Here is a 23,231-nt window from a genome sequence, read left to right on the forward strand (position 1 = left end):
CTCGTCATGTCAAAAAATGCGTTCGTGCATCACGTGAACCATGCGCATCATGCGTCTTGTCAAAATACGTGCCTGCTGCACACGCATCAAAAGGGTTTATGATAAAAAGAGACGTTAGACATTAAGGCATTAACTTAACACTAAACTCTGATTACACATGAGATTAAGCGAGTATCTGGCAAACAAAAGTGTCTCTTTTATCATAAACCCATTTGAAGCGTCTGCAGGAGCCTCGTATTTTGACATCACGCATGATGTACATAGGTTCACATGATGCGTCAAACGCATATTTTAAAATAACAAGTCACACATATGACGGGCTACATACATGTTGTAACAAGCTTCGTATTGTGCGCCCTCGAAAAAGAAGTCACCAGCCGCCATAGGTTGTGAGTATAAAGACAACATAGTCTAAATTATGTGCCTGTTTATTTATTAGTATTATGGCAACATTTTACAATAAGGTTGTGTTAGTTAAAATAAGTTATTGCATTAGTTAACATGAACTTACAATGAACAATACTACTATGATATTTATTGATATTTATTGATTTTTTTAAATAAATCAATTGTTGTAACTGCTAACATTAGTTAAAGGTGCAGTGTGTCATTTTTTGAAGGATCTCTTGACAGAAATGCAGAAAAATATACAAAGCTATATTATCAGGGGTGTATAAAGATCTTTATTACCTTAGAATGAGACGTTTTTATCTACATACACCGAGGGTCCCCTTACATGGAAGTCACCATTTTGTGCCGCCATGTTTTTTACAGAAGCCCTTAACAGACAAACTTTTTTTACTAAGTTGTCTCTAACGATTACATGTTTGTCCGGTGGGGGCTACTGTAGCTTCTCTATGTGTGCAAGGGGTGAGCAGTGGACTGAGCCGTTGGTTGCAATTCGCAACCTCACCACTAGATGACGCTAAAATGTACACACATTGCACCGTTAATACACGATGATCTATATTGACATTTAAGGGACAGTTTCACTGAAAAAATTAACATTGGTCCAAACCTGTATAAATGTCTTTGCTCTACTGAACACACATGAAAACACTCTGAAAAAAATGTGTGTAACCAAGCAAATCCGGGGCACCATTGACTCAAAAATAATACTATGAAAGTCAATGGTGCCCCAGATCTGTTTGGTTATTAACATTTTTTCAAAATATCTTCCTTAGTGTTAAGCAGAACAAAGAAAAGTATACACGCTTGAAACAACGTGAGGGTAAGTAAATGATCACAGGATTTTCATTTCTTGGTGAACTATCCCTTTAAGTAACACATTAACAAAGATAAATAAATGCTGATAAGCTATATTACTCTTTGTTAGTTGATGTTAGCTAATGCATTTACTACTGTTGTTAAATACAACCTTATTGTAAAGTGAGACCAGTTTTATTTTACTTTGGAAACACTACCACTGAAGATTAGGGTCACTTAATTCAAATAATTCTTAAAATTTTCAGATGTGAAAAATGTCTTTAAAAGCATGACTTGAAATGAAAAATGCAGAAAGATGTGAATGTCAATACCATTTTAAAAGCATCTCAGGATGAGACATAAAAAATGCTTGATAAAATGACAAAACAACATTTTTAAAGATGAAAAATATAATTTTGAATTTTTTTGGATAAATATTTTAGTTGCATAATTTCCATTGTAAAATGTAAAAAAAATAAAGAATGAGAAAGTAACCCTAAATATTTGAATAATTGTGTACGTATTTGCAATTGCCAATATAACAAACCAATTTTCAGTCCCTGAATGAAATCTTGAGTTTGGCATTTATATACGGTAAAAGATACTTAAATGAACAATCTCCGTGTTAAAATATCAGCTTATTTTACAGCCTAACAGCACCAACACAATCTCATGGCAATTCGTACGAGATAGATAATTCGTACAACCACATTGTAAGATTGCTTTTGCCCCAGTGACATAGGGTTAGGGGTGAGGTTGCGTTACTGTTTTTTATAATATATAATGATACGTTTTGTACAATTCACCTCATAAGAAATCATACAAATTAGCCAACTCATAAAATATGTACAAATTCCCGTGAGATCAGAACCTTTTAACACTAACAGCTCCAAACTGACTTCAGGCAAAGATTGAAATCTTGATTCATGTAAATTAAAGATGTTGGGAGAACAGACACTGTATGTCACCTGTCAGTCCATCTATAACATTTATGCAAATTTCATATCATCGTGATCAATCAATGCAACAAACACAATTTCATTTTACAAACAGAACTGAGATTCGTGACGTATGCAACAAGGTTGTGGATGATGCAGATGAGAAAAACCAGCCATGCAACAATCTCAGAAAAACTTCTGAGAAGCTTACGGACCGGTGAATGCATACATGTGAGGAAATAAAAAGTGTGTTAATGTTAAAAGTCAGGAACTTGATAAATATCTCTACCTCAGTGGTCCTATTAACCATCATCTGATGCAGCAAAACAGGGAAGGAAAAATTGATTGTTATATTTTACAAACACACATTCTCATAGACAACAGCTGCATGCAAATTCAGTCTGAGAAGCCAGAGGTCTTCATTTCTCTATGAGGGCCGACCGATGTTAAATAACTAGGAAATGATTTACTGTACCAACAACATCTAAGCTACTTTGTAAATGGCATGGTTAGCATTGAACCTCATTGTTAAACATCACACATCACATTGAGTACAAATAATCGGCCATTTGTTAAGAAAAATAAATCCCTCTACAAGCATTCAGTCTCACAAACACACCTCACAGTCTCATGCACACACACACACACGCGTATATAGATGGATATAGACATGCATATTTATTTTGCAGGTGCATGCAGGCGCTGTCACAGAATCAAGAATCATGTTATTTAGAGACTAAAAAATGAATGCAGACAACATATAGAAATGGGTAAGTAGATAAAAGAGTGAAACCCGAATAGTGTCTGGATGGAAACACAGGACACAGGCACACATAGACTGTAGAGAAACACAGACAGAGAGTTCAGCTAACACCATTATTAATGAAACATCATGAATGTGATCAGATACACACAAGACAACAAGATGCTTTATCAGTTAGTGCATGCAAACATTTGTTTAACTCACAGACTTCACCAACAACATGCAAATAAACACTGATCCTCTCTTTTTCATTTAAAAATGTCACATTTCATCTTATTTTATTGTCGGGGAAGCTTCAGTAAAGTAACTTTTCAAAAAAAAAATGGGTCTGTAACACATCTGAAAAAGCTTACTAGTGTCAATATATTTATATAATCAAAAGTGTACACTGCAAAAAAAATGGCTTTATTACCAGTGTTGGGGAAAGTTACTTTTAAAAGTAATGCATTACAATATTAAGTTACTCCCCAAAAAAGTAACTAGTTGTGTTACTTAGTTACTTTTTATGGAAAGTAATACTTACGTTACTTTTAAGTTACTTTTGCGTTACTTTTTCTTACTTGGCTGAGGCTTGATTTCAGGCCTTGCAGGTGTTTTTTATGACTGAGAATCTCCATTTCTGATTCAAAGTGTTTCCGCATAAGAGTGCGTAATTCTATGTGACTATTCAATTTAATTCAGTACATTATTTTTTTATCAAATTAATTAAACTGTGAAGTAACTCACATTACTTTTTTAAAAAGTAGCTAAATAATAATGTGTACATTTAAAAAGTAATGCGTTACTTTACTCGTAACTTCAGAAAAGGAATATTATTACGTAATGCAAGTTACTTGTAATGCGTTACCCCAGCACTGTTTATTACTTAGTTTTTTTGTCATGTTTTAAGTACAGATATCAAAAAATTCTTAAATCAAGATGCATTTTTATGATGAGCAATATAACCTAAGAAAATACGTTTATATCAAATTTAAGTGAATTTGTGTATAAAACAAGCAAAACAATAATTAAAAATTTGACAACGGGGTAAGAAAAATGTTTAACTCTTTTGTTAAACACTTAAAGGGGTCATATGATGAAAATGTTAGCATTGCCACTTTGTAGGTTTGAGCAAAAACAGGTCATTGAAATTTGGCTTTCATTATGATGTCATAAGGATATCTTATTAGAATAATACCGCCTCCTTAATCTGAACTCTGAAAGAGAGAGAAAAGAAGGACTTGACAGCACAATTGAGTTTGAATTACAACAAACCACCATCATTGTGATCAGTGTTTGCACTTCATCCGCTCATTTGCATTTTAAAAAACACACCCAAAACGACACATTTTTGCTCAAACCTACAAAGTGGCAATGCTAACATTTTCATCATATGACCCCTTTAATTTAAGAAAAATTTTCTTACCTCATTGGCAGATTATTATTATTATTATTTTTTATTTTTTTGCTGAATTTTATATTTTTGGTTTACAAACTTTTTTGCAGTGTAACATTACACGGTAAACGTTTCGGTACAGAATCTGGTTTGTAAAGCAAAAGCGCTAAAATCAAACTTTCACTGCTCTACTTTCCATTGCTTTTCTATGTAAACACACGCTGGACGAATGCATTTGACAGTTATGTGTTACACATCCATATTTTGTGTTTATTGATTTTATTTAAACCAGGCAGGTTTATTTAAAAATCTGTTTAAAATATACAAATGTTGATTTTTACAAATGTTAAAGTTAAACGGATAGCACATATATATATATATATATATATATATATATATATATATATATATATATATATATATATATATATATATATATATATATATATATATATATATATATATATATATATATATATATATATATTTTGCATTTCTTCAATGTACACTGTAAAACCCGACAAGTTCAGAGTACTCAAAACTTTTGTGGAAAGCGATTACCTAAAAGATTTAAGTAAACCAACTCAAATTTTTTAAGTAAATAATATTTATCAATTAAAATTAATACAAACTTAAAAGTTTATATTTCATTTAATATTTAAGTACATTACACTTAAATTGTTTGTTCCTGTGACTTATGAACAAACAAAAAGCAAATGGTAAATGCTACTCAAGGTAAAAGAGTAGATGTAGAGGTAAAACAGTAATGATGCTATTTACTGTTTTACCTTAAGTATTGTTTACCATTTACTCTTTGTTTGTTCACAGAACCAGACAATGTGACTCATGTGTATGTAAGTGTGAAGAAACTGAGCTCAGTGCTGGCACTGACTTCACACAGTTATTGTTTATATGATAAAACAACACATATCTGACCTACAGCCTAAACACAGGCACAAAAATAAAATATAGCAAACACTTCTAAATCTCCAACATTAATGAATGTTTAACACTATTGAGTCTTTCTCTTTACTGAAAACCACATAAAATATCACTTAAAGCGGGCTGATGCAAAGCATGCTGGGAACTGAAAATCCTCCTCAGCCAATCGTGTTGATCTAACTTTAAACTGAAGTAAATTTGCAGTGCCAGTCTCTTTCTGTTTAAATGCCATAAACCTCATCACAAACAACAAAAGGTTGTAATTATTTTCAATATTTGTTCAAATGAGGCTGTTGTATTGTGATAACTGTGTTTGGAAGTTTGTTAAGTTCTTTGACGCATTTTATTTGTTTTGTGGAAATCAAAGCGATGAAATTGTTAAACACATAAATCTTTTAAGTTGAATAAACTTTTTTTCACTGTTTTGAGTACAGTTCACTCATTTCAAATGAGTACATTGTACTATTCGAGTTTACAGTGTACAGATACAGAACCGATCCGCGACTTAAAAACCGAAATACGTACCGAACCATGTATTTTGTGTACCGTTACACCCCTATCACTTATCAAGATATTGGCATTTGTATTTTTAAAACAATACATTCTCCGCATTCACATTACAAGCATCAACAGTCATTGTCGTGTTGCGTTCATATTTACCTTCGACTGAACATCGGCATTGTGGTCGTTCTGTAGCAGCAGGGCAGCAGATTTGGTGTCGTCTTTTCGAGCGGCGATGTGCAGGGCAGGCAAACGTACTTTACCCTTTGTGTCGTTCTCCAGAAGAATCGACACCACCTGATTATGACCTTGCTGCAGTGCGATAGCCAAAGGTGTAAAGCCATCCTGGGAGAAGACAGAAAAACAGATGAAGGGAAACTATTTTCTGCAAACACACTTCATGTGATGGTACTTGAAAGACTTCAGTACCTCTGTAGCAGTGCTCTGATTCCCTCCGTTCTCTAAAAGATATCGCACCACGTCCAAATGGTTCTCCTGAGCTGCCATGTACAGCGGTGTGAATCCATTCTACACGGGCAGATTTCACTTTAAGTCATTTCACTTTTATTTACAGGATTAAGCATTTCACATGCATAAATGTATGACTTCTACCAGAGATTGTGAATTAATGTCTGCTCCTCTCTTGACCAGGATCTTCACAACTTCCACTTGTCCTGCTAGGGAAGCGATATGAAGTGCTGTGTTTCCTTTCTGTGGAAAAAACAAACACAATCCCCAGGTGAGCGGAGATGTCAAAATGATAGATCGGACTGTTTACAGATCAGGAGACTTAATGGAGTCTTGCATTATTTTCCAAAAAAAGACATAAATAAAAACTGTTAACTTACAGTAAGCATTTATAATTTATTGGATTGGTTTCAAACAAATATTATGAGAAATGTTAGAGCTTTGTATGTCTGACTTTTGTTTACGATTGTACAGTATCATGCAAATCTGAGAATGGCTTGAAATCTCTGGAGTAGAAAGATAAGAAGTGTTTTTTTGGAGAAACATCTGAGATTACGGACGCTGGATGTGACATTTGCAGTCAAAACTTAAAAATTCGTATAGAATGCATGAAACCATCTGTTTAAATTTTTTATAAAGTCCAGACATCAGAAAAATATCAGTCTATATGCATGTTTTCTATTTTAGATCACATGCCTATAGTTTTCTAAACAACGTTATGCATGCTTTATGGATGTGCCAAAAAGGACAAGTTTTGGGCAGACAACATAGTCTGGTTAAAACCAGACCATTCTCAGTGGTAACTGAGTTTTTCCAAAGGGGCGTCACCAATGGACGTCGCTCAAATGCCTCTGGGCGCAATTGGATAGACCTAAAACTAGGGCTGGGTATTGTTTAAAATCTTTCGATCCGGTGCCAATTTCGATACCTCCGTTTCGATGCCGGTTCCTAACGATACTTTTTTCGATACCATATGCTTTAAATCCATTAAAACATTAAAGGACAAGTTCTGTATTTTACACTTAAAGCCCTGTTTTCAGATTGTTTATGATGAAATAGAACGGTTTTGACTGAAATTTCGACATTTGCGGCTGCCCCAAGAATTTTTGGGTGTTTGTGTTTCAGCTCCTACCTTTACAATGGGTTTAATGGTGCACTGGAACAATCCTTTCTAAAATGCATTAAACTTTCGTTTTCAAAGATGTGAAACTTATCGAGTGGTCAGGGGTGTTCAATGATATGCTCACACAAAAATCGCATTAAACGATGGTTTCCAACAGCTGTTTTAACATTCGTTGTTAACTTGTGGACCTATTTTTCCAAACGCCCCACACCCGTACATTCTTCCGTTGAGAGCTTGAATAATAGACACTCCAGCCCAGTTGGTGGCGCTAATCCGCCATTGCCAATTGTAAGAATAGAAACAAAGTTCTCGGTGCGGAGTAATACCGGACCTCACAGCACAACTTATACAAGTCAATGGAGTTGGCAAAAACTACGATAAAACCTGTTGGAATGCATCTTTTGCAGCGATTTTTGTGTGAGCATGTCGGTGAGCGCCCCTGGCCACTCGGTGAGTTTCACGTCTTTGTGGACGAGGGTTTGGTGCATTTTGGGAAGGATTGTTCCGGTGCACCATTGAACCCATTGTGGAGGTGGGAGCTGGGACACGGGCGCCCGGGGATTCTCTGGGCGGCCGCATGTGTCGAGGTTTCAGTCGGGGCCGTTCTATTTCATCATGAACAATCTGGAAGCAGGACTTTGAGTGTGAAAAACCGAACTTGTCCTTTAACAAAAATACATTAAACACACAACTTTTATATTTCACCTTAATTAAAACAAATTCTGGTAACACTTCTCACTCAGGGTAACATTAATAAAACGGGTTGTGCTTTTCGGATAGGGCTGCGCCAGCAGACACACTTATCAGTTTTTTTATGAAAATAAGGAAACAAAAATAAAGAAATTAAGAATATAATTTACACTGCTTTATTTTATGAAATGTAAAATGGTATTTAGCTTGGACTAACAGCATTTAAATAAGTGGGTTCATTATAGCTGCAACTTTGACAAAAAGTTAAAATATTTAAATGGGTGTCTGAGTTTTACTGGGAAGATTTTTATGCATGTTTGTTTTTTGTAAACAATACTCAACTTCATAATTATCAAAATATTAAATACATTTGGGATTTTTAAAATGTGTAGAAAATGCATTCAATGTCATTTCATTCAAGTGAAATTAGCAAACCAGTTAACCCTTTCACCGCCAGCATTTTTCAGGATTTTCACAAAAGTTTAATGCCTTCCAGAAAATGCTCCTTTTTAAATATATAAACATACAATATATGAAATAAAAGAACAGACCCTCTGTTTCATCCTACCTTCATGTGTTTTGTTTTTATCACCTCTCAAATATGTGTAGGTTTCATCAAAAACACAACATTTTGAGCAAAAAGCTGAGATAATTCCATTTTTGTGAAGGACTTTTGATAGAGATCAGATGCAGAGCGATCCATAAAACATACACGGACATACAGCTGTTTGCCCTAGGGCAATACTTCCGGTTTTTATAAGTTGCGGAAGACCGCCACCTGGTAGATAATAGCGGTATTGCAGATTGACGAGATAACTCGTCAATGGCGGGGAAAGAGTTAAATGGAATTTTAGTTTGTTGTAAATAGCGAGTCAGGCTTGTAAGCAGTGTTGGGCTGCGCGTGTGCGTCAAAAAACCATAGACTGTAAAAAATAGGTTTAAACGCATCGTCCATTTTGCGAGACGAAAGCATGAAGGCTTTGCGATGCGGAGAGACAGGAGCTAGTATTTCATAAGCATTTAGAGACACAAGCTGCGAGCGGGGGTCAAGTTTAAACACCTTGTCGAGACTGTTGTGGGAGACGCGCGCGCGAAGTCTTGCCATGCGGAACCAGGCGCAAGTAAAACAAGCAAAGACACAGGCTGCTCGCGTGCTTTAAATTGAAACCCCTCGTCACTTTAGTAGAAGCGCCGTTTTGGTTGCCGTGCCTTTCACGAAGACAACACGCCATACTTGCGCTAACTCTATTGGTAAGACTGTCACAAAGACTTTCTTCTCATATTGCATCCTTTCTACACTTGTGTTGGGTGACTGCGAGTATTTTCAGAAATCCTCCCCGTCACGTGGTGGTGGACAGCCAATCACCGGCACTTTAGGTCCTTACACGCAAGTACAGGCTCACAGACACAGCCGCTTTTGGAATCGAAATTTGGCATCGAAAGATAAATCATTTTTCGATACTCAAAGTATCGAAGTTTTTCATTCGATACCATAAAAGTATCGACGTTCGGTACCCAGCCCTACCTAAAACCAATCACAGCGATAATGGAGATGACGTATGCAGAGCTACATCAGACTTTTGCTGAATTTTGCACCTTCAGACTACTTGCAGAGCAAATCTAAATGTGCTGGAAGTTGTCTGTAAAACTTTAAAAGAGACCTTGCATAGGTATTTATAACCACATAAATATTGACATCTGACATATTAATATGGTTAAAAACTTTACATTTTATGATAACGTGGACATCTGCATGCTATAGCCCGTGAGACTTTAACAGGTTTCGTCATACGTGTGAAGAGTGCCCCCTAACTAAACACAGCAGAATCATTCAATAACAGTCAAATTTATCCTTAAAACCAGATGCAAAGGCACATACACTGACATTAAGATCTTCATATATGCTGAATATGTATGCATAGTAGTGTATTTACAAATCACGCAGAAACAAACTCTAAAGGTCAAAGTTATTTCTTTATCCGGTGTGTATGATACAGTACAAGTGTGTGAACAATCATGTGACGCGAGGATCAGGTTCCTTCATCTAGTACACAGTGAGGGTTACATTAGTATAGCCCTTATATTTCAACAGAGGTTAAACTCAAACTTATCACAAGACAGACGTCCAGATCTGTTTCTATACTATATAACTGTTAAATATAGTTAAAATACCAATACCATATACTATAACTTTATTACAGTATAACTATACATACTAAACATGCATGCTAGTATGGCAAAATAAACAAAATCATTATTTGTGTGGAAAAGAAGAGGATCGCAAGGCTCTGATTCTGTGTTTCATACACAGCTTGTGTGTGTACTACAGCTCTGTGATCAGTATGAAGTCCTTATCAATCTAAAATCATTATGAGTCGGAGTCGTTTATAATGTGAATTTAAAAATGCAACAAACGTCAAACACAATCTTTTATTATTATAAAAATACCTGAAACAATCTGAAGAACAGCGATATAAATATGCTTCTAGACATTTCCTGGAATAGCGTTTTTTGTAATGATACTTCTTCTGTGGCACAAATGGTGTTTCTGCACGAGAGCGCCCTCTGGCTTTTGGATGAGGCGGCATTTCACCGTAATTCATTCAAATTCATTCATTGAGAAAAGGTGCATTTGCACGATTAATAGTCACAACCCTACAGTATCCCTTTAGCTCTTGTTGGCAAACTATCCTGAACGATCACATTCAACCATAGCGTCATTTCCATAACAACATCCTTTTCTCTTTAAAGCTTTACACCATTATTCACTGCCAAAACCCTTTACACATCCATTACTACTATAGGAAACTTTACCTTTGTTGCAGAATCCACAGAAGATCCTCTCCCCAAAAGCTCCTGGACCAAATCCAAATGTCCTTCCTTCGCTGCCAGGTGCAGAGCATTGAGGCCATTCTGCAAAGGTCAAAGACAGAAGTTAGTTTTTATCCAATGGTCCGGGTTTGAACATCGAGAAAGAGAAGAAGTCTAACAGGAAGAAGAGTTCACGTTTACCTCCTCATCCATCCTCCTGAGGTATCTGAACTCACATTAAAGCCGATTTAATATCGAATTTGATCTCATTTCATTGTGCCAGATCAGTCTGTGAGCTCTGACGAGTGTTTGTGGGCGTATAACAAAAATAAGAAATGAGTCACAAGTCAGGGGACGTCCACTGCTGGCTCCCTTACAGGACAACTTTAAACACCACCACGCTGACATGTGACATCTTTCTTTGCAATGCAACAGACAGAAAGTTTACTTTGTAGTATGATTTCTACAACCCAAACTATGATTAACTTATTGATAATTACTGTAAATGCATATTGTATTCCTTGAATTATTTGAACTGGTTTGAACTTCCATTTACAAACCAATGTAACCGCTGTAGTTGCAGTACATTGTGACATGTCCTGGATGCAGGTAGATCAATACAATATATCAGTTATGCCAGCTATGACATACAGTACTTGCACGTTGTCCAAGACAAATTTCCCAGCGATGGGACTAATAAAGTATAAAGTAAAAAAAAAGTAAAAACATCTGTTCACTAGCTACTGGCTACATCATTGGACAGACCTCAGTTAACATGTTAGAGACTATATCTTCTGACTGATGGATGCCACCTATAAATCTGCTTAAAACCCTTATGTTAAAATTGATGTCCATACTATTAGTGCTTGCTTTAGCTGTAACTTTCTGCACTTACTCTTAAACTGCAACTTATATGGACAGGGTGTATCTTAGTCCGAGACTAAAATGCAAGTTTGTGCTACCTTCGCAAGTTTGAATGCAAGTTTGTGCTACCTTCGTTTAAAAACTTTGTGTTAAAAAAAGTATGTGTCACAATTTTTGGATCAACTATTCCCCTTAAGCCCAGAGTATGGTTTGCTTTTTTACGTGTATGCAAACATACATGCACGGTCAAATGCACACCTTGCAAACTTAAGCATCGTTTTTATAACTAGTACATATACAAAGACATTTGAAGCATGCACATTGCGGCAAAATGCCATATTCTGGGCTACATACTACATTTTCCTGTACGCGTATATATGACCTACGCATACTTAGTAGGTTACAAAAATCTGGCGGTGCAAGTAGAGTGCGTGCATACTATTCTGATGTTGTTGTTTTATGTGTTATGATGTTAAAGCTAAGCTAATGCCGAGTTCAGACTGTATGATTTTCAAACTAGTCGGGTCACCTGTGGTTTCACACTGCGTGATTATCAGGGGAAGCGTTCAGTCGCTGCTGTTTCACACTGCATGATGGATTGGCGACAGGGGTTTTCATACTGCATGACTTTACCGTAAGAAGAATCGCCGATAACTTTTTCCCGGTCCGCAAACTACGTCTCACAACCAAACGCACGCGAGAAGTGACGCGAAGGAAACAGCGCGAGGTCACCCGTGCAAGACCGGAGTTCTCACATGAGACTGGGATTATTATTAAAAATAGTCACCCGCAACAAGTTTACCATACAAATTGCATGTGCGCTCATTTGCAGCAGAAAGAAGAAGAAATAAAGATTATGAATGAGAAAATGTTTGGAGAGACTCCTCGAACTTCCAGCTGTCCTGTATGTTGCTCTCTCATTTGCTGTAGGTCATCGCAGATGTTATTTTCAGTCAAAACACATGGCATGATTTTGAATCGCCGACCGGTCCAGATATTTAGCATGCCAAATATCTCACGGGTGTCAACGACTCGTCTGCGATCCTCTCAGAATGCGTCTTTTATAATTCACACTGTGTGATTGTCACTCGCGTGCACGAGCATCGATTTGCCTGCGATTTCGGCCATTTGTCGGCGATTTCTCAAAACCTGTCGGCGAGTCAAAATCAGGGCTAAAATCGTGCAGTCTGAACTCGGGCTAAGCTAAGCTAAGCTTAAGCTTAAACCTAAACCTAAACCTAAACCTAAACTTAAACTTAAACTTAGGCTAGGCTAACAAAATTCTTTAAATTAAGATTATGAAATTTGCGTAACGCGCCCTGTATGCGGACCCTCACGTTTGCGTAACAACGTAACTATACTGTATATTTGTATTACGGATAATTTCTGTAATTAATTGTGCCCGTTATTTTACGGTATTTTACAGTTTTTACTAGGGCTGCAGCTATCGATTATTTTTGTAATCGACTAATCTAGCACTGAATCGATTGATTAATCGATCAATCTGATAAAAATTGTGTGTGTGTTTTTAAACAACCAAAACAAATAATGCATAACGAAATTGACGTGGCTGTAAAATGATGAAGCATTTGGTTTTTATTTCTTAAAAAAACAGAGGTATTGATATTTGGGTCCAAAAAATAAGCTTATTTATTTTAATTTTTGCCCATTTAGTGTTCATAAGTGGCAGTGCGAACAATTAAGCAATTTAATTTATTTAATATGTACAGCAGGTTTCATGCTGTAATCTTGCATTGCGGTTCATTTTAGGTGAATCATCAGCTCGAAAAATCACAACATCATGTCCCGGTTTATACAGTGAATGCATGCTGAAATAATGCTTCATAATAATATGCTTAAACTTTTATGTAGCCATGCAACAATAATTTCAGTGAAATTATTGTTGTGCAATTATTTTGCGCGATAAGTGAAATTAGTGAAATTATATTGCGCGACTGGTCTGACTCGTGTGAGCGAGACGAATGTGCATGCGTGTGTGTGAAGGTTTTTTTTAGGCTATACTCTCTTGCAATTAAACGTGAATACGTTTACTACTTAAAAACATCAAAGCTAAACATCATATCTAGTCAAACCAAATCACGACATCGCTAAAAATACAGTATGGGATTAAAATCAGCGAACATCAATAGGTTTAGGCTACGTTACCTTGTTTCAGCGACGCTTGGTGAAACAGCAGTGGATGTTATCGGTTCAGATGCTGAATGTAATGTAATGATAAGAATGTCATGATCCCAAACTTTAGACATCCTCTGCCGTTTATGGACATCTCCGCCATCGCAGCAAATAAATTCCAAATGTACCACGCGCTATGGTGTGCTTCCTGAACATTGAACAACGGTCCTCGAGAATCAGGTTTCGGCGCGTGTAGTGCACGTCATATGAATTTAACGAGGCTTCGAGGATTTTTTTTAATCGAGTAAATCGATTAACTCGATGAATCGTTTCAGCCCTAGTTTTTACAGGGTTTTATTTTGCAGTGTAGCTTTGTTGTTGATGACGTTTACAATCATGCATTTGGTAGATCCTTTCACCCAAAGTATATTCAATCTATTGTGTTCCCTTGCAATCAAACCCATTGTAGGATCTCTTCATTGTCCAACACAATGCGCTACAAACTGAGTGACTAACAAATTATTTCTAACAAATGAATAACTTTTCTGCACATGAATCATGATAATGTCATTGTGTAAACTGACAATTTCTGATTTTTCTACCTTGTCTTACATGCTACTTCATTATAATAGCCTAAAAGTTATAAAACCTTTAACACCACCCATGTGCACTATACAGTATGCCTCTATTAATGATACGTCAGCCACTGGAAAAGAGAGCCGAATAATATTTGATAACCCATAGAGAGTAGTTCATGTGTCTGCTGTTTATCAGAATAAGCACACGCTGTTGCCATAGCAGAAAGGTTAGCTTCAGATTTCTAACATGAGGTTGGTACTTGATAACAGAGCTCCTGAAATAGCAGTAAACTCTCAAGAGGTCTGATGAAACACCAGAAAATCACATGCATTTAATAGTTTAAATATCTGATCTCTCATAGTACAACAGATGTTAGCATCTGGCAAACATTCAATTCTAAGAGGAAAAAAAGTATTGCAATCAGAAACTACATTTCAAACGGAGGTGTCGGGTGACTACTAATATTGTTGAGGCCATTGAGGCTAAAGGTCTGTTTACACGATAATCATTAAAAAGTTTTTCTTTGCGTTAAAAAAAAAAATTACATTCACACGACAATGTTACACGGATACGGTGACATCATCGTTCATTGTCACAAATTTGCATTTATATAATTTAGACAGAAACGTTAACGTCATTTTTAACTTCAAAAGTTTTGTTTTTAGGACCCAAAAACACCATCGTTATGTAAACAAATAGCCACAGCACATAAACTTTCTCGTTTTGGTTGAAAACGGACCCGAAAATGATGAAGTTGTTTCCCTCTTGTTTTTATTTCTCTCTAGGGCACCTAATGAGACAGGACTGCCGCTGTTCTCTTGAATGATTCGCATGCTAGTCCTCACTGCACCTGTTCAGATGTTAAATGTGCTTGCTGGTTTCTGCCTGTGAACATAGTCACGGTGACCCAGATTTTATTGAGCTACTACTCAATTTGAAATAATATTCACAAAATCCTCTTAATTTATGTGGCTGGTAGGAAAACATTCTTAAATTTTCTAAGAATGGAAAGAAAGGTGCTAAAATATGATCTGAAATTATTGTTTTGTTGTTGCTTAATGAAGTAAATACCTTATATAACATATTGGATCTCTAGCAGTTAAAGTACTTAGGCTATGTCCACACGAAGCCGGTGCATTCCCTATCCGATATTTTTTATCCCTTGCTCTAAAAAAATAATCCGTAAACACGAAACCACTGAAACCGACTGAAAGCGGTGTAGTATATATGCCGGACCAGTATGGGGCGCTGTAATTCTGCCACAGATATACACTATACACGGAGAAGAAGACTTTGAGCATGCGCATAACCAACGTATGGTGTTGTCCATTATCGCTTGTTGGTCACCACAATTGCATAGAAGCAATAGATTTTGCTGTAATGAAGCTACTAAAGCCTACTAGCTTTTGTAGCACGAACACAATCACGTAGTCCGCCGTTATTGTTGTTGCTGTTACGTGTGACGCTTCCGACACGTGACATGATGACGTTTTCGCTTCACAAAATATACGGATTGGCTGTACAGACGAAACCGCAAGGGTGTCGGTTTCAGATTTATCCACTTTAGGACCCGGTTTCAAAAAATAGCGGATTCAGTCTCCCAAAACGCCGGATCCGTGTGGATGAAACGCCAATACGATAACAAATTTATACGTATACGGTGATACGCGTCTCCGTGTGGACAGCCCCTAAAAGATTTAGCTGGAAATCAAGTACAATAAACTCTGGAAATGTACAGGTGTTAACCAATCATTTTACATTTTAATTGGGTAATATACAAACACTACCCTTAGACAGACAAACATTTTGACTCTATAATCATTTATTTTAAAACTAAACCTAGATTCTCAAAAGAAGAATATTCAAGAAATCATATTTATTTTTTAAGCCTCAAAGGGTACAATTCAAACATAACAAAAACAAGCAGCATTGTTTGTTTTACTGGATAAGAATAAGAGACTCACCTGATTTGATGTGCCGATGTCCACGCCTCCCTTCAAAAACTCCAGTACTTTGTCAATATTTCCCGCCCGTGCGGCTCGGAGGAAGCTGGTGTTACTGTCCGACTGAAAGAGAGATAAAAATAACATCATTAGTAAAAGTTAACGTCTTGTCATGTGATCTGCTTCAAAACAAAAATGTGCTAACTCAGCATTAGAGCTTTAAACCTAAACATTCTGAGGTAAAATTCATATCAAATTAACTTATCCACTTTTATAAGGCGTTTGGACATAAATGTGTGCTGGCAGTGTGTGAACACAACAACCCTACAATGGAAAAATACACCCACTTCTTTCTTAATCCCCATTAAACCAAAGCATTCTCATTAGACGTGCCTTTTTGATCTCTTGTTAATGTGACATCACACTGATAAGGCTCCACCCACAGTCACTGACTGACAGTTCATCCTCAGCGACTTGTACACTATTCTCCATATCTCAATAGTGAGATACTATTGTCTCAAACTGTATTCACAGGAATCAGATCTATTTGAACTAAAAGCGCTCACTGTTTTTTTTGGTAAGGGATTGAGGAGCTGTAGCTCATTTGAATTTAAAGCTACTGTACAAACAAGCCCACCCAAAGAGGGGCATTTTGGACATGCTGTAATAAATGCAACATGATCTCAGGAATTTCCGTGGGATAGTAAAGGAATTTTTTGCAAATTTTTCCGTGGCATTCTCACGGATCTCCGCATTTTTCCGTGGCCCTGCCACGGACTGTCTTTTTTCGTGGTATTCTCACGGATTAGTTACTTAACTGTTTTTTTCTATTTTCAAACCATTGTCGCTTCGGTTTAGGGTTAGATTTGGTGTTTGTATTAGTATGTCACTTTAAGTATTGGTTTATACTATTTTTCCTGCTTTATTCTTTTATATTTTCTAAACTTTAAACAATCGCGCCTGGCGTTGGGCTTTGAGTAGGGTTTGGGTAAGGATGTCATTTTATGTAAATCTAACCCTAAACCGAAGCGACAATGGTAAGAAAATAGGACAAAACCAAGTTGAGTAACCAATCCGTGAGAATGCCACGGAAAAATGAGCAAAAAATTCAGTGACTATTCCATGGAACTTTGTGAGATCAATCTGTAGGATATTTTGAGCTGAAACTTTACATAGACATTGTAAGCATACCTAAGACTTATAGTACATCTTGTAAAAAATTGGGCATTATATGTGCCTTTTAATAATAAATAAATGAATAATGATGAATAAGAATAAAGGTTGCCACAAAAGTGCAAACCAGGTGGCTTAAAAGTTCACTTATTTTGTTTGATCATTGCTACCAGCAGCCCAACACAGAAACATTTACTTAAACAATGATGTAAGTTTGGGGTTTGTTTGTGCATCCAGCTGATGGAGGACTCTGTTAGAATTCTGTTTGGTGACAAACGACATACTTCAAAAATAAATCATAACCATAAATCGTTCACTTTATATAAACAGCAAATTAAAGCCCGAGGAGATCCAGACAGAGTTGATAGAAATTTCGATTTGTCAGAAGCAAAACAAGACCCCTGCACTAAACTGCAGTGCAGCATTCAGAGCTCAGCAGAGAGACGACACATGACAGAGCTTTACTGAACTGAACAATATGATGAATAAAAACCTGCACAGCATCTGCAATGAATTGAGCAGACTTGCAAAAGAAACTTGCAAAGTATACTTTATAGTATGATATATTATATTATGTGAATAAAGCATGCTAAAGGTGTCTGGATTTCAGGCTGTCTCCACACAAGCTTTATGGTCTACTGTAGTATTCCCTACAAACATTACTGCAAAAAACTCAATGGTTAGCCCCCTTGATGAGCATTGCAAGATGAGGAGGCAAAATGAAGGGTCGTCCCTAATAAAAGATCACGAGATTGTTGTTCATGACTTTCTTCAACAAATGTGGAGTAAGTACGGCATAGGAACGCCTATTTATGATTAGAAACTACCCACAGACATGACATGTTTTGCACATTAACTTTCTGCTTTCTGAAAGTTGCCAGTCACCACATCTTTCCTCAGATCTCCTGTTGCGAGTGTGACACAACCCGTTTGTGTTGGATCAGACTCAATACTACAGGCTGTCTGGAGTTCATCTTAGGACAGAACCCTGGAGAATTGAATCCCGTTCGGGATTATCTCACTTTCGAAGAAATGCAGTTCAGATGTATTACTCTAATTAGGAGCCCTGACATCAAAACATCACTTTTTAGTAAGCCTGACTCACAGGTGGGTTTGTAAGCTTACATATTACTGCAGGAAACTTAAGAGCAAAACCATAAAGTTTTGAGGTTGTAGCTGGTTAGCTCCAGGTCTAAAGTGGTTTACCATTCCTAACTAGCTTGGCCAATATGCAGTCCAACTGATCAAGCAGCTGACCACAGATGATTACCCTGGACCAGCTAGAAACGACGCAAAACAATGCAGATTGCATAATAGTGCAGTCAGTGTATTATATTGATTAATTTACTAAAATAACTTTGGTAGTGATGAAAAGCATTTGTAAAGGATTTAATTCCTATCACCATTAGTGAATAATCGTATATTATCTGCTTGGTTGAATGTTATCATCAGTATACTTCATAACCTTTGAAATCATTTGTAATATTTCAACACATAATACTAATACACAGCTAAAATCAACATTTTTATTTGCATTTAAATAATAAATAACCTCATTTTAAATGAGCCATAAAAGTATCTAACAATTTAGTCTTGCATAGCTTCCTACTGAAGGTCTGGGAACCATGGCATGACCAAGGACGTCACAACTAGAGTAAGCTCCTGATTGGTTAACGCAGTTGAAATTTCCGCGGCAACACTCTATTTGCGCCATTCGCATGAGGCGGAATCACGTCTACCGCACCGCGCTAAACGCCTCAAACACACGTCAACACGTCTTCACATTGACTTAACATTGAAATCACTCGCGCTTGACACCTCAATGCAGCTGGTCTGAACGCAGCATTAGGGGCTTGGAGATGTCACCACAATAACAGGCCAGTGTGCAACTATCATTCACACACGTCTCAAGTTTATAACAACATAGCAAACAAGTTAAAATACCTTGCAAACTTTTAATCATGCAGCGTTTATTCAAACTTGATAAAGCATATTGTCACCGATGTAAACATGATATCTTTCTTATTCGATCAGACGCTTTGTGTTTTCAGGCGGACGTTAAAGATCTGAAAGATTAAGATTGAAGTGTTTCCAAAAAAAAAACGTGTGCAACATGCATCAGAAGTTCAGCCAACAGTCTATGGACATGACATCTACTAAGAATCCATCTGTGGTTCCATCTGTGATAAAAATCATCTTGTCTCTCTATATCGGGAAGTAGAAAGGATACAGCAGAAACTTCTCGGGAGACTTTGAAGGCAGCATACGATCTGATGCGTCGCTGCAGAAATCGCAATAACAAAATAAAAGTGAAGTTAAATGTTCAATGTGCTGTTCACAGAAAAATAACACCAGGTTAAGAGATTCAATACTGCCAATGCACACCTACCCACGTCTACAAAAGCACAGCTCCAAAACAGAAAATTTCAGAAAATACAGTGATATGTGTAGGGCCCTATAATTTCCGCGATCACGGAATCGCGGACGGAATCGAGGAATTGGCTAATTAACACGGAATCTAGTATGAACGCGGAATTTTGCGGAATTTTACATATTTTGAATAAAATTATGTTTTTGTGTGGGAGACGAACGTATGTCTGGGGGAAATGCAGACCGGGGGAAGTAAATCTGGGCGACACACCCCCTCCCGTCATAGAGACAGAGCGCAGTTATGCAAATTTGAAAACCACGCCCACCGGAGGGGAATTCAATCCAACCGTCTCCATTGACTTTGTATTGCGAGAAGCCGCCTCCTTGTCATTTCTGGCTTATAACAAAAAACTGAATAATGCCTAAAAGCTGCTGTGTGACAATATGTACAGCTAACAAGCCAAAGAACCCAGAAAGAAGTTTTTATAAGCTGTCGAGCCATAAAACCCAGCCTTTAAGGAGAATAAAGTGGATCGCCGACTACGTTTCCCCCTATTGGACGCATTTTACTAATAGAAGTACTATGAAAAGTTGCCTGTTTCCATTTCTGTGTCTAAACGCTCGTTTTTTGGGGTCGACAGCTTATAAAAACTTATTTACAGATTAAACTTAAAAACAGAATAATACCTAAAAGCTGCTGTGTGACAAGGTGTACATCTAACACGCCAAAAAAATAAATAAATACGTTTTTATAAGCTGTCGACTTCAAAAAACGAGCGTTTAGACACAGAAATGGAAACAGGCAACTTTTCATAGTACTCCTATTAGTAAAACTGCGTCCAATAGGGGGGAACGTAGTCGGCGGTCCACTTTGTTCTCCTTGAAGACTGGGTTTTGCGGCTCGAAAGCTTATAAAAACTTATTTCTGGGTTCTTTGGCTTGTTAGCTGTACATATTGTCCCAAAGCAGCTTTTAGGCATTATTCCGTTTTTTGTTATAAGCCAGAAATGACAAGGAGGCGGCCTTTTGCAATACAATGTCAATGGAGACTGTTGGATTGCTTTCCCCCCCGGTGGGCGTGGTTTTCAGGTTGTGACGCGATGCGCTCTGTCTCTATTTCAGACCCCCTCCAAAACACTGAATCCATGGCGAAGCGGCTCTCCACGACTCTGCTTTCGTCAGCGAAAAAATTAAGAAATTCGACGCTAAGCACTTAGTTCCGAGCAGGTCTCACATGACTTTTATGTGACCGGAGAACTGTTATTTGGAAGTTTTGCCAACACTCTGTTCACGGTGAGCGCAAAGATACATGCACTCTCTCATCCACGTCTGTCTCACTGTACCTCTCTCACATGCACGCGCTCACGCATCTGTCCCTATGATCTCTCCGAAGTCCGAACACAAATCCTCATGTATTTGTTCAGTTTTATGCATTTCAAGCGAGCTGAGGCAAACTAACTATCCCTCGCATTTAAAATATAATCATCTGCATCATGGCGCCGCTCTCTGTCTCTCTGTCAGCACGTGTAAAGAGCTGCGTGCTTATGCTGTCCTAAGTCAGATCACTATCCTGTGTATGTTTGTAAAGTTATATGCATTTCAAGCGATTGTGTATAAAATATGGATCGCGTTCCGCTGGATTTATGTGTTTAAGGCACTTCTGAAGGCACCACTGCTTTGACACCTTGTTGTAGCCTCCTGCAACAACACTAAACAATGCATTGAATTGAGTTGTGTGTGTGTGCGTACGCGCGTGTGTATGTGTGTGTGTAAATGCATCTTTTATAGTCATTAAGTAATCCTGTTATCCAGTTTTCCCCCAAATCATTTACATTTTAATCATTAACATTAAAGGCACACTCTTTTTATGACTTAAATAAAAGTAAAGGGTAAAAAATATAATTGCCAAAAATTAAAACGGATAAAACGGAATGTGCAAAAATTAAAGCGGAGAAAACGGAATTTGGGAAAAAATAAAACGGAATTTGGGAAAAAATAAAACGGATTTTATAGGGCCCTATATGTGTGCGGGTTTTGTCCTGGGATCATTTGATTGTGGTTCATTCAGTCTGCCAGTGATTTTCTGGAGTCTGCGAGCTTACACACATCCCGTAAAGACACGTTCTACATCAGGATGTAGAATGTAATGTTATTGTGCAGTTGATTATAATTTAAGCGTCTAAAGCAATCTAAAGCAAAGGTACTAAAGAGCTTTCTGATCTTGGCTTCATTTCAGTTTGCAGACATTGAATAATACATCACTGCGATGGCACATGCGTCATCACTACAACACACTCCTTATGGCATTGTTCCTGCTTTTTGTTTATACAGGACACAATCCAGGGCTGATCCCAGCAATGTTACTACAATCTAAAAGATACTGGGTCATTTTCAACCAGCTTTGGGTCAAAAAAGGACAAATCCAACCTGTTGGACTGTTTTAACACACTGTTGGATCAAATATGGACTTTGTCTGGGTTAATTTAACCCATCTGTTGGGTCTGTCCCTTTCCGACTCAATCTTGGGTTAAAAATAACCCAGCCTTTTTTAGCTTGTGGGTCCCCCTCAGTGTTCAAATTGAGGGGGGCTGGGGTGGTCCCGGACCTCCTATAAGCATCGAGGGACCCCCTATAAAGCACAAAAATATAAATTAGGGGGTCACCTGGGTTTTATCAAAATTAAAATATTACATGAATTTAAAATTCTTGTGCTGCCACAAAGCGATACTGTACATTTATTTGTTTCAATTTCTCAATCGCTACTGAAAAATCCAGCTAAAACAAGCAAAAGATGGTAGCTGGTTTGAGCTGTCAGTAGCTGGATTAAGCTGGTCCTCCCAGCATGGCAAAGCTGGTCAAGCAGGTGGGTCAGCTGGTCTTCCAGCCTGACCAGCTAGGTCCAGCTAGACCATTTTAAAAAGTGACCAAAAAGAGCTAGACCAGCTTGCTACACAAGCAAAACCAGCTACCCTTACAAAATTTAACCATGTTTTTAATACAGTTAAAACAAAAAGACATGGTTACTGTAGTAAAACCTTGCTTAATTTTCGTAAGGGTAATACCAAGCTAGGAAATCCCCAATCCCAGGAAGTAAACTGTTGCCCACAATTCGTGTGTTTGTTGTAGTTTAAGAAAATACATTTACGTTGGAGACGATAAGTCGTGCCAACTTTGACTTTGGGGTTTGTACCTTTTGCATATCGTTAACATGAACTAATACACACTTACACATCAAAGGAAATGTAAAATGGTGAATCGGACCATAGGTGCCCTTTAAGTAGTTTTTTTACAAACAAACTTTATAAAACATAACTGATGTGCATATTGAGACCTTCCTTATGATATTGTGTTG

At 37.3% G+C, this 23,231-nt stretch overlaps 1 protein-coding gene across 12 annotated transcripts in view; it reads right to left on the reverse strand.

Annotated features, from left to right (window-relative positions):
• Positions 1-23,231, reverse strand: part of ank2b (ankyrin 2b, neuronal) — a 153,922-nt gene that overhangs the window by 83,271 nt on the left and 47,420 nt on the right. For 8 of the 12 annotated variants that reach the window (XM_073859548.1, XM_073859546.1, XM_073859550.1 and 5 more), the window contains exons 2-7: positions 16,358-16,459; positions 10,821-10,919; positions 6,338-6,436; positions 6,155-6,253; positions 5,885-6,070; positions 2,434-2,457 (exon numbers count right to left, since the gene is read on the reverse strand). In XM_073859548.1, the coding sequence (XP_073715649.1) occupies positions 2,434-2,457; positions 5,885-6,070; positions 6,155-6,253; positions 6,338-6,436; positions 10,821-10,919; positions 16,358-16,459 (609 nt within the window). The remainder of the gene's footprint in view (positions 1-2,433; positions 2,458-5,884; positions 6,071-6,154; positions 6,254-6,337; positions 6,437-10,820; positions 10,920-16,357; positions 16,460-23,231) is intronic. The other 4 variants (XM_073859557.1, XM_073859551.1, XM_073859547.1 and 1 more) reach the window with 1 other exon arrangement.

The sequence above is a fragment of the Misgurnus anguillicaudatus genome, chromosome 21 (genome assembly GCF_027580225.2).
Source record: "Misgurnus anguillicaudatus chromosome 21, ASM2758022v2, whole genome shotgun sequence".
Classification (NCBI taxonomy): Eukaryota; Metazoa; Chordata; class Actinopteri; order Cypriniformes; family Cobitidae; genus Misgurnus; species Misgurnus anguillicaudatus.